General features: G+C 48.9%; 1 protein-coding gene across 5 annotated transcripts in view; it reads left to right on the plus strand.

Annotated features, from left to right (window-relative positions):
• The first annotated feature begins 5480 nt into the window (after positions 1-5480).
• The window catches only part of RNF157 (ring finger protein 157), an 83260-nt gene continuing 75815 nt past the window's right edge, over positions 5481-12925 (plus strand). For all 5 annotated transcript variants that reach the window (XR_004347383.1, XR_004347382.1, XR_004347384.1 and 2 more), the window contains exon 1: positions 5481-5825. Coding sequence is in view for 1 of the 5 variants with exons in the window: in XM_032615939.1 (XP_032471830.1) it covers positions 5738-5825 (88 nt within the window). In the remaining 4 variants the exon portion in view is untranslated. The remainder of the gene's footprint in view (positions 5826-12925) is intronic.

Below are 12925 nucleotides of genomic sequence, written 5' to 3' on the forward strand. Positions count from 1 at the left end.
GTGCCAGGAACTGTGCTAGGGCTTTACATAGCTTGTCCAACTGAATGTTCAGACAGCTCTTTGCTGTTCTCATGTTCATTTATAGAGGAGGAAACTGAGGCTCGGAGAGAATGAGGAAATTTCCCAAGACGCACAGATAGTAATATAAGAACTGGGCTTAGGGCTTCCCTGGTGGCGCAGTGGTTGGGAGTCCGCCTGCCGATGCAGGGGACGCGGGTTTGTGCCCCGGTCCGGGAGGATCCCACATGCCGCGGAGCAGCTGGGCCCATGAGCCATGGCCGCTGGGCCTGCGCGGCCGGAGCCTGTGCTCCGCAACGGGAGGGGCCACAACAGTGAGAGGCCCACGTACCGCAAAAAAAAAAAAAAAAAACTGGGCTTAGGACCTTGTTCTGATTGGCTCCAGAGCCTGATATGCCTTTTGCCTTTGGAACCTGGGGACATCCTGCATATAAGTACATATCAAGTGAGGTATACAGAAATTTATTCACACAATAAGACTTCTGAGAAAAGAAGAGCCAACTGTGGGCCACGGTTCTCAGAGGCAGCTTCATGGAAAAGGTCAGATTTCAGCTAAGTGGGATTGACCTCAGCACACAGGTGTGACACAAACCAGGTTTTTTTTTTTTTTGCGGTACGTGGGCCTCTCTCACTGTTGTGGCCTCTCCTGTTTCGGAGCACAGGCTCCGGACGCGCAGGCTCAGCGGCCACGGCTCACGGGCCCAGCAGCTCCGCGGCATGTGGGATCTTCCCGGATGTGGGCACGAACCCGTGTCCCCGGCATCGGCAGGCGGACTCTCAACCACTGCGCCACCAGGGAAGCCCACAAACCAGGTTTTTTATGAGCAAACACATGAGCCGGAATGACAGCTGTTTTCAGGGTACGAGCGGGGTTTATTGGGACACAGAGGGAGAAAAGGGCTCGGGGATAAAATATCTGCCTTGTGTAGGGTAATAGGGAGCCACTAAAGGTATACAGGCAGTAACATGATGACAGGTGTGTATCAGGAAAGTTAAGCAAACAGTGATTTTTAGAATGTATGAGAGGAAAGAGGGCCAAGATGCAGGAAAAGCAGAGAGGAAGCTGATGAAATTGCTAGGCCTCTTTTTATACACAGAGAGCATCTTGGACTATAAAAGGTAACAGTACATAACAAAGCAATATAATACACCTCATGGTACCTAAAAGAGATCTGAGGCTTCCAGCAGAACCACAACAGCAAGTGGTACCTCCGTTTATTACTCTGACAGGCTCAACACATGTTCTTTGAAGTGTCCCTGATGAAGATAGTAGGTGTCACCTAAATGAACAAGCAATTAGCTCAGGAATAAATGTGTCTTTGTAAATGGAGTCACGGAATTGGCCAATGCTCAGACTTTAGCAGGGATGCACCGTGAGTGTGTATGTGACACTTTTAACCTGCTTGCTAAGAATCTGATCTAACCCTCGGTGGTGGGTCTCACCCCCTTTCCTCATCTGCCCTTAGGTTCCCGTGCCTGGGAGGAGATGAATGACTGATCTGACCTCAGCTCCAGTTTCAGGGGAGTAGAGGGAGTGTGTAGGGAGACTCCAGCTGAGAGAAGTTCTGTGGCTTCTTTATGCCAGCTGGAGCTCAGGATTGGATAACTTCCACGGCAGGGTGGTTTATCGTGTGTGGGCACTGGTATCACAACAGGTGAACATGTGTTTGTGTTGGATTTCTGAACTTATTCCTTGAGTTGATTTGTCCTCTTATACCAGCTCTAGAAGTCAACCTACCTTGCAAAAAAAGAAACCAAACCAGCAATACGGGTTTCCCACAGCGAGGCCCAGTGCACCGAAGCCTGGGATCCCTGGGTTCTGAGCCAGGCTTCCACTGGCCTGGCCTTGAGAAAGTCCCTTCCCCTCCCCAGGCTGTAGCTGCCTCACCGGTCAGGTGAGGGAGCCTGGACTAGACGGTCTTCCGACTTCTTTCAGATCTGATGCTCCAGCCAGGACTCGTGTTGTCAAGAAACCCTGGGAGAAGGAAGAGAATTTGTTCTCAGTTTCTCTCTTTGATTTTCTAAGTAACCGCAGTTGAGCATAGAGGTGTGGAGGCTGTCACCACGCTGCCTCTTCCACATTCTGGTTTCTCTGGGTAGCAGGAGACAGATGCTGGGCTTTTTGCCTGCCTGAGTGTTTCCCCAGGAAGAGCAGAGGGGGCAGCGGATTCAAACTGGGCTGAAATGTTAGTGGTGCCTTCTTTCACGCTGATTTTATCACACAGCATGTGCGGCCCCAGGTGGGGCTGAGCTCAAAACCAGAAGAAGGGCAGGGAAGTGAAGGGAGAAGCGAATGTACAGAAACGAGCTTTACGGGCTCTAGTGTTTGATAGAAACAATCTGGGACTAAAGTAAAGCAAAATAGAACGAACTCTCCTAATTTCTTTAAAGGAGTCCTTGAATGGGATTAATGTCCCAGGTCTTCCATTTCTCCAAATGCCAGATGCCTGGGCAGCAGGGCTGCAGCCAGGGTGAGGTACCTGCGTGACACTAACAGCGAGTGCCAACTTCAAGGTCCCACCCCAGGCACCTCACCCCACCCAAAGCCACACCAGTGTAAACATTGTCTTTCATTTCAATCTTAACTTGAAAAGTAGATTAAGAAGCTACAGACCCAACTGTAGTCTGAACAGTTCTCCTTTGTTAGGGGCACACAGCTGAGCAGGAAATTAACAATGAAGAATTCACCCTTGGCAAGAAGCAAAATGTGAAAGGCCGATTACTGATTGCCTAATGGGCAAGGTTATTTTCCTCAACAGAGAGCCTTAGGTCCTCAGAGGAACCGTTTGCTGGGTCCCAAAACACTTAGGCTCAGCCCCCTCTGTCAGCGTCACAGGAAGTGAAATTCCCTGCTTGTGCTTTTAGCTTTAATCCACTTAAGCCGTGAGCTTAAGATCAGGGGCTGTGTGTTGTGACTGGGCCCATCTTTTGGATACTCAGAACAGCCGGGGCTCTAACCTTCCTGTCCCCGCTAGCCCAGGCAGAAGGGCCAAGCAAACAGCCAAGAAGGGGCCTGTCTTAGCTCCTTCAGGTCCCCGAGGTATTCCCTGCTCTGCTGCCTTAGGAGCGCTGTGCTTGCTCCATACAGGGCAGCGTCCATCAGCTCTTCACCTACAGGCTCTCTCTCCCTCCTGATACAGGAATCTGTGCAAATCTTCGAAATGAATGGATGTGTTACAAAGGTGGAAAATGCACATCTGAGCTGAAACCAGGACAGCCAACATGAACAAAATTAAAAGCTCAAGGGGACTAGCTGACCTAGAAATTACTCATCCCTCTGTTCCCCTCCCCACAGCCTTCTCCTTTCTCCCTTGGACCCAAGGTTGAGAAGAAGGGCGAAGACCTGATAAAATACGTAGCTTTTACCTCCCTGCCTTCCTCGGATGCTTAGAGGAAACCCCTGAGACCTTTAAACGCAGGGCTCTCCGCTGGGCTGCATCCACAGCGTGGAAATGGATAGGACGCCTTGAGGCTATTCACCCAAAGGATGCATGGTATTTGCATGTAATTTCCCTATGCACTCTGCACCACCCCTCCCCAGACCATTTGTTCAAGTTAAAAGTATTTTTATGGCTCTCTTGATGGGAGTCATTTCTGGATTTTTCCTCTTGTCTGTGCCATCTTCTCCCTCAGGGCCTCTCCTTGGCCCAGATCTCTGGCAAGGGAGTCAAGAGGCACCAAGGAAGGACCTGGGAGGAATGCAGTGGCGGCTCTTCCAAGGGTTCGCTTATCTCGCTTGCACCCTGAGCACCGGTAGAGGTTTTCTTTTCCAAAACTGTAACATTACGTGATTAGTAGACGGTGGGACTCTAATTCAATTCACAGAAAGTCTCTTCGAGCTAGAATTTTCCCTCCTTTTCTCTTCTGTCTCATGACCCTAGGCAGGGACAAGAACAGATCCTTGCAAGCAACGGGATGGAGCTGCCTCATTGAGCCACAACCTGCCTGGCTCTGGCTGGGACAAAGAAACCTGAAGACATGGGTAAACCCATTAAGGGGATGGTGCCCCCTTTACCAAATGCTGAGGGCAGGAAGGACAAAGGCTTCTTAACAGGGTCTAAGATTATAAGACATTTTACTCTGTGATGTGCTGAAGGCCTTCTGCTTTGAGGCGGTTCTAGATGACTTGTATTTTCCCTTTACCCAGTAGTTACAAGGTGGGCCTATGTGTGGTGAAAGGAGTATCCAGGAGGTCCCTTCCAAAGGTATGTCCAAAAGCCTTCTAGTGATGAGGGTCGAGGGCTCGGGGGGAAGGCTCTGAACTCCTCTAGGGAGACCTGGTACTTGGGAGAGGCTGCCCATCCGCTCTTCTGGGCCAGGGACTTGCCCTGTCGCTCAGGCCCTCCTCGGCATCAGTCGAAAAAAATGACAGGGATGTGTTCCTGCCTTCCTGGGGACCTTGGAGAAAACCAAGGCAATTGGGCGTCAGTATCTTCGTCACCAGGTCTGAAGCTGAAGAGAGGGCGATGAAAACTACAAAGGACAATCAGGAAAGAGACGCTATGGTATGGCTTTGCAAACCTAATCAAGGGAACTCGAGGCCCCAAACTGTACTGTGTGTAGAGACGCTCTTGAAATCATGTTCTAGCAGCTGAAGTTCTTGCTGATCAGTCCACCCGCTCAGAAAAAAACACCAGACACACACACACACAAAATAAAAGGTTTAAAACACAAATGTCCGTAATTAAGCTCTGGAGTGACGTCTTCTGCCTGTCCAAGCATCCCACTGTTGTTGGGTGTGTGCTGTCATCCAGAGGAGCCCCTGCTCTGCCCGGCCCACTCGCGTCCCACTGCGTCGACTCTCCTCGCTCGCAGGCCTTTCCAAAGTTTCCGAAAGGTGCAGAGTCCGGGGTTGAATGTCTTGATCTTACTTTGGCTTGATGGTCCCCTAACTTCAGGACTACATGAGCTGCCCAAGGGACCCATAAACAGGGAACAGGTATAGCTTTCTGCGCTTTGAAAGGAGCTAAATGACAGGAATGGCGACCTCGTCCTAGCGGGTCCCCAGCGCTCAACAATCTCCCCGACCCCTGGGAGCCCCTTTGGGGCTGAGGCTCTGGGGGCGGGAACCCACTCGAACTGCCCCGGCTGGGAGACTGGGGGCGCCCCTCTGCGGGGTTTCTGACCACTGGCTTTGGCAGATGCTGAGGGGTGGGGCTGGAGAAGGCTTCCCCCGGGCCGGGAAGCCGCGTGCGCCTTTCGGATGTTGGGGGACAATGGTGACCAAACTCCCGGCCTCGGCCTGGAGCGCGGCGAGGAGGCGGCTCCCGCGCGGTCACCTGACGGGGTCAGCGGGCTCCGCGGGGCAACGCGTCCTCGGCGCTTTCAGCCCGCGGAGGGCCGCGAGCCCCGGGTCGGCCCCGCGCGCCCGGCCGCCGCTCCGCCGCGTCCCGCTGCCCATTGGCTGGCGCGGCGCGGCGCGGCCGCTCCCGCCCCGCCCCGCCATTGGCCTTGGCCGCCGCGGTCCCCGCGCGCGAGCCGCCGCTGACATCACCAGGCCTGAGGCGGCGGCGGCGCCCCCGGCCCAGCCCGCAGCCCCCCTCGGCACAGGCGCCGCCGCGGGGCCCGGCGGAGGATGGTGCGCGGCGCGCCGGGGGCTCCCCGCCGCCAGAGCCGCAGCACCGAGGCGGAGCCGTCCGCGGCGGGCAGCCGACCACCGCATCGGGCGCGGGGCGAGCGGCCGCGGTGAGGCGCCGAGGGCGGCGCGGGCGCAGCAGTCATGGGGGCCCTGACCAGCCGGCAGCACGCGGGCGTGGAGGAGGTGGACATCCCGTCCAACTCCGTGTACCGCTACCCGCCCAAGTCCGGTGAGCACGACCCAGGGCCGGGAGGAGGTCGCGGTGCTCCCGCGCGAGGGCTCCGAGGGTCCCGGGGACGCAGAGGCCGACGTCGCTGCAGAGCGATCTCGGAGGGTGGGAGGTGTTGGAGGAGGTCTGGAGGGGTGCTTTAGGGCCCTTGGCCGGGTCGCTGGAGTGGGCAGCCCTTCCGCCGGGGGACGGGAGCGGCCCCCACGCAGTCGGTCCTGTGACAGAGACGTGCGCTCGGGGCACTGCGGCTCCCGAGGGGCGGGGTGTCCGCGGCGCAGGCCGGGTTCCCGCTGGCCGCAGCGCTGCGTCCCTTCCTTCCCGCCCGGTGGTCTGTTCCCCTCGGGAGCTGAGGGTTAGGTCAGGCGGGCTTGGCATCCGAAGCAGGCGCCTGTGCCAGGTGCTGGCCCTGGTGGCCTCCGGAGAGGGAGGGACAGACACAGGTTTGAATTAGGTTTCTCAGGGGAAAGCTCCCGTCGCCTGCTGGAGGATGGAGGCCGAAAATGCGTTGGCTGTACTGGTGCTTTTTAAGAGGCTGTCAGAAGAAAGGTGTTTAACAGAAATGTTAAGGAATCAAGTATCAGAGTCACTCGGGTTGCCGCTTTGCCAAAGTAGTGGCAAGCCTGGTTTTTGGAATGAGGATAGCTCTGGGACAGGGCACAGGTATTTAAAATGTAGAGAAGTATTATGTTTGTTTTCAGAATCATTAAAAAGATGAATGTCTCCAGCCTCTGGTATGTAGCATAAATATTGGAAGTGTAGGAGAATTTTGACAGCACAAAGAGGATGACTAGTGGATCCAGCACCAGCCAATTCTGAACTGCTGGCGCGTGACCTAACTCTCTGCTCTTTATTTTTCCTTGCTTTTCTCAAGACTTCTGGGGACCCATGGCTATCATCTTCTCTTTGGCTTAGGACCTGATGAGGATTTTCGTGAAATTGGAGAGATGTCAGAATTGCAGCAGGAGAATAAAGACATAGTAATGAGATGAGCTGGTTTCTCAGCAGTCTGTCCAGTTTGTGCCAGCCCAAAGTAGGGACCAGACAGTGAACCTGCACCCTGCAGAGTGCCTGCCAGGGCTGTGTTGCTCACTGATTTGTGCCAAACAGTGAATCCTTGCAGAGATGAATATGCTTAAGAGCTGCTTTAGAACAGTCTAAGATAAAGCCGTGCATCATTAGTGTTTTAATAAAGCTCTAGCTGATTATGACTATAGGAAACCAGTGCTAAAGGAAGCATGCATTTTGCTTTTTAGTAGACAAAAATATGCACAAGTATTGTGGATTTTTCTTTTCTGAAATCACTTAGCTTTTATTGCTCAGAATATGGAGCAGTTTTGCTGGCTTGGAGTTTACAGTAGAATTTGCTGCCTCAGAAGAGTATTCACCCCTCCTTCACTTATGGGAATAAGCAAAGGTAAATCACTGGAGGGCTAGTCCTCAAAGGATATTAATACAAGTATGAATCTTGGATGGTGATAATCAAAGGATAATGGACCAAACTAAAACTTTTCTTAACCAGCACCCTCCATACCTACAGTCTTAAATCATCCTCTCTACTCTATCAATCTTTTAAAAGTTTTACCTAATGGTAACTCTTTTTTTTTTAATAAATAAATATATTTATTTATTTATTTATTTTTGGCTGTGTTGGGTCTTTGTTGCTGCGTGCGGGCTTTCTCTAGTTGAGGCAAGCGGGGGCTACTCTTCGTTGCAGTGTGCGGGCTTCTCATTGCGGTGGCTTCTCTTGTTGTGGAGCACGGGCTCTAGGCACACGGGCTTCAGTAGTTGTGGCCCACGGGCTCAGTAGTTGTGGCTCGCAGTCTCTAGAGCGCAGGCCCAGTAGTTGTGCATGGGCTTAGTTGCTGTGCGGCATGTGGGATCTTCCCAGACAAGGGCTCGAACCTGTGTCCCCTGCATTGGCAGGTGGATTCTTAACCACTGTGCCACCAGGGAGGTCTCTGGTAACTCATTTTTAGTCAGAGCTTTTGCATGAGAGAAATATTTGTATCAAGTGGACCAAATTATGTATGTTTAAGATAAAACACGGAAAATAGGAATCAGAACATTCATGTCCCAGTCAGCAAATCTTTGTGTACGTGAAAATATGCTGTAGTCTAGAGGCATCTCCTATCCTTCATCTGATCTTTAGATTTACCTGACTCTTTATTGGATTATAGTATTTTATTTTTTTAAATTAATTAATTAATTAATTTGGCTGTGCCAGCTCTTATTTGCCGTGTGCGGGATCTTTGTTGCCGCGTGTGGTATCTTTAGTGGCGGCATGCAAACGCTTAGTTGGGGCATGTGGGATCTAGTTCCCTGACCAGGGATCAAACCCAGGCCCCCTGCATTGGGAATGTAGAGTCTTAGCCACTGGACCACCGAGGAAGTCCCTGGATTATAGTATTTTAGACCCAAAGGAACCTTGCAGAGAATTTGGCCCCAGACCCATTCATTTCACCGGTAAGAAAATGGAGGCCCAGAGAAATGAACTGGTAAGGCCAGGGTTACCCAGCAAGTTAATGCTCTTCTTACCAAAGCCTCTGCCTTTTTCAAGGAATTGAATTTTGAACTTGTCCTTGATGGTTTGTGGAATGGAGGCTATTCTGCATCAGGATTGAGACAAAACTCAGAGGCCTGTCTCCCTGTCGAAGAATCAGACTGGGTTGATTTTGAGGTCTCCCTATCTTGAGTACGGAAAGTAGAACAAAGCAAATAGCAGAGTCAGTTTTCTCCAGGTGACTAAACTGGCTGAGCTGAGACCGCCCTCTGGCTCAGTGGAAAGTCTCTGTTACTCCATGGCCTTGGAGTAGTTGTTTCAGCAAGCGCATGGTCATCTGTCCCTGTAATGATGGTCACAGTGCCCAGAAGAAATTGCTTTTTCTTTCTTTTTGGCTGCACTGGGTCTTCGTTGCCGCGCGCGGGCTTTCTGTAGTTGCGGCAAGTGGGGCTACTCTTCATCGCGGTGCACGGGCTTCTAATTACGGTGGCTCCTCTTGATGTGGAGCATGGGCTCTAGGCAGGCGGGCTTCAGTATTTGTGGCACGCAGCCTCAATAGTTGTGGCACACGGGCTTAGTTGCTCCGCGGCTTGTGGGAACTTCCCGGACCAGGGCTTGAACCCTTGTCCCCTGCGTTGGCAGGTGGATTCTTAACCACTGTGCCACCAGGGACATCCCTCTTTTTTGTGTTTTTAAAGGAACCCCTTAGTTTTGTATGCACATTGAGCTAGAAACACTTAAAAAGTATTGAGAACAGCCGATTTCATGTTGGAACTTGGGTTTACAGCTTTTTTTTCTTTCTTTAATAGAGATAGGTGAAAATAAAGTAGCCTAAAATTACTTAGAATTATTTTTTTTTGAATAAGTAATATGGTCACGTGGTTCAAAGTTTAAAAGAATGAAAAGGCGTACAATGAAAGTCTAGTTCTCACTGTAGCTGTTCATCCACCCAGTTCCTCCCCATACATACGTAACCACTTTCTGGAATTCTTCCAGAGTTTCTTGTGGAAATACAAGCATAGCATGCTACTTAGACTGCTCTGCACCTTGTTTTGTATTTGTTTTGTTTACTTTCAAACATATTGGAGATCTTTTTATATTATCTCCATATTAGAGAGGGTTTTTTGTTGTTCTTTTTATTAAAAAAAACAACTGTGTAACGTTCCTTTGTGTGCGCACGCTATCAGTTTTTAACATAGTCTATTGGTGAACATTTGGGAGCGGTTTTTTTTTTTTTCAGTCTTTTACTATGGCAAACAATGCAGCAATGGTTAATGTTATACACATGTTCTTAGGTGATTTGGGGCTTTGTTAATAAATACATAAATATTACTCATTTAAATAGCAGAAGGTACGATGGGAGTTTGTTTCTGTAGAGTATTTCTCCATTATCACAGCAAGCTATTTATAGCACTGTTCTGCATTTGGTCGTGCCTTTTAATTTTTGAGTTAGAAACCATATGTGCTTTTAAAGCCTTCTCTGAGACCTTTGCTTCTTTCAAAGCCCACGGTCGTTGGTTGTCAAGTTAGGGCTTTGCTGAGGTGGTTGTTTTTATGCGTGTAGGCCCGACTTTTGAAAGGGGTCCCCAGGTTGATAAGAGTCATTATTTCTGTTTTCTCTGTCAAGGAAGAAATACGCATACTATAAAGACAATTTAAGCCATTTTAATTCAGTACCTGATAAATCTAGTTCACTTTTCTCTTACATATTTGAGCAACTTGGAAAATAGGAGTAATTCATTTTGCTCAGGTGTTAAGAGGGAAACCTATTATAAAAATTCAGAATGGTAATCAGAGTCCTGAGCAGCTGACATCATCATCTTCCAAATTTTTGTTATATTGGAGTACACATATGCTTGTCAAGTGGGTCTGTCCTAGGGCAGACCACATTTCTAAAGCGTGGATACTGAGCCTTCGCTTATCAAATAGTTATAAAAGTTTCTCTTAGCTTTTAGGAGCATCAGGTAAATATGTTTCGAAACCAGGGGCTTTCAAAGATGGAACTTACTGCAGAATAAAGAATTATTTGGTTTTGGCACATTTTGATTGGTACGTTACCTAAAATTAAGTAGGTTTCTGAAATTCATAGTAAATACATTTAATACCATAAAAAATGTAAAGGTTCTTCCATTTAATGATGGAATCATCAAGATCAAGAGTTCAAACACTAGTATTATTTTTTTTTTAATAAATTTGTTTATTTAATTTATTTTTGGCTGTGTTATGTCTTCGCTGCTGCGCGAGTGCTTTCTCTAGTTGCGGCGAGCGGGGTCTGCTCTTCGTTGCAGTGCGTAGGCTTCTCATTGCCGTGGCTTCTCTTGTTGCGGAGCACGGGCTCTAGGCACGTGGGCTTCAGTAGTTGTGGCACGCGGGCTCCGTAGTCGTGACTCACGGGCTCTAGAGCACAGGCTCAGTAGTTGTGGCGCACAGGCTTTGTTGCTCTGCGGCATGTGGGATCTTCCCGGACCAGGGCTCGAACCCGTGTCCCCTGCATTGGCAGGCGGATTCTCAACCACTGAGCCACCAGGGAAGCCCCAGTATTATTTTTGAACACTTAAAACGTGGTAATTCTTCTACTTTCGAAACCTCCAGTATTTTTGCTTTATTTGTACTTTACTTCATTAAGAGCAGACTGATTTCTTTCACTTCTTGATTTTGCCTTATGATTTGGGGCCTTTCACTTACTCATATGATGGTGGTTGCGTTCTTTTGTTCTTTAGCATCTCTTTTCTCTTTCTGTTTATTACCATCAGTGCACATTCTTGGGCACCTGCTATGCGTTGTGCTGTGCACCAGTGTATAGATTCTGATCCTGTGATTTTGATGCCTGTGGCAATCAGCAGGATAGAAGCCCTCAGAATCAACTTTGTAATTCATGATGTGGGTCACAGAAGGGAGGATTAACAATATAAGCTATCTGATGGCTGTATCAGCCAGGGTTCTCCAGAGAAAGAGAACCAATGGGAGATAAATACATATAATTGGCCTCCATTATTGTGGGGGCTGGCAAGTCTAAAGTTTGTAGGGCAGGCCAGCAAGCTGGAAGCTCAGACAGGAGTTGACGTCGTATTCTTCAGTCTGAAATCTGTAGGACAGTCTGCCAGATGAGAAACTCAGGCAGGATTTCTATGTTAGTCTTAAAGCAGAATTTCCTTTTCTCCAGAAAACCTCAGTTTCTGCTCTTAAAGCCTTCAACTGATTGGATGAAGCCCACCCACATTATCAAGGGTAATCTATTTTACTTAAAGTCAACTAATTATAAATGTTAATCACATCCAGAAAATATCCTTGCAGCAACATCTAGATTAGTGTCTGGACGAACAGCTGATCACCATAGCCTAGCCAAGGTGACATAAAAATTAACAGTCATAGTGGCTTCTTTTTTTTTTTTTGGCCGTACCCCGCAGCCTTATGGGATCTTAGTTCCCCAACCAGGGATTGAACCCACGCTCTCAGCAGTGAAAGCACAGAGTCCCAACCACTGAACTGCCAGGGAATTCCCAGTGGCTTCTTTTATTTTTTTTTATAAATTTATTTATTTATTTATTGGCTGCATTGGGTCTTTGTTGCTGTGCGTGGGCTTTCTCTAGTTGCAACGAGCAGGGGGCTACTCTTCGTTGTGGTGCGTGGGCTTCTCATTGTGGTGGCTTCTCTTATTGTGGAGCATGGGCTCTAGGCATGCGGGCTTCAGTAGGTGTGGCACGAGAGCTCAGTAGTTGTGGCTCACGGGCTCTAGAGTGCAGGCTCAGTAGTTGTGGTGCACAGGCTTAGTTGCTCTGCAGCATGTGGGATCTTCCCAGACCAGGGCTTGAACCCGTGTCTCCTGCATTGGCAGGCAGATTCTTAACCACTGCGCCACTAGGGAAGTCCCCCGCAGTGGCTTCTTATTTTAACAAATTATTCTTGCTAAATAGGTGCTGAGCTCAAGTTTTTAGTTTCTGAGAGAGTGCTTGTGCTGGGAAAACATATTTTTAAAAGTCTAAAAATTGCAGTCTTTAAAAATCATTATTTAAAAATTACGCTCCTTCCTGGACTTCCCTGGTGGTCCAGTGGTTAAGAATCCGCCTTCCAATGCAGGGGACACGGGTTCGATCCCTGGTCGGGGAGCTAGGATCCCACATGCCGCGGGGCAAGTAAGCCTGAGAGCTACAACAAAGAGCCCACACGCCGCATGAAAGATCTCGTGTGCCACAACTAAGACCTGATGCAGCCAAAAATTAAAAAATAAAAATTACACTCCTTCCAAAATTTCAGTGCTTATCATCTAGTATCAAAGATAGAATGCAGGCATACAGAGATAAATAAGAATACAGAATATACCATGACCAGGGATCTATCTCAGTAATGCAAGGCTGGTTTAATATCTGAAAAATCAATCAGTGTTAATACACCATATTGGTAGAATAAAGAATAAAAACTACATGATCATCTCAATAGATGCAGACAAAACGTTTAACAAATCCAACACCTTTTCAAGATGAAAAACACTCAGCAAACTTGTAATAGAAGGGTACTTCCTCAATCTGATACAGAGCATCTACGAAGAGCTCATAACTACCACTCTACTTAAAGGTGAGATACAGATGCTTTCCTGCTAAGA

The sequence above is a fragment of the Phocoena sinus genome, chromosome 20 (genome assembly GCF_008692025.1).
Source record: "Phocoena sinus isolate mPhoSin1 chromosome 20, mPhoSin1.pri, whole genome shotgun sequence".
NCBI lineage: Eukaryota > Metazoa > Chordata > Mammalia > Artiodactyla > Phocoenidae > Phocoena > Phocoena sinus.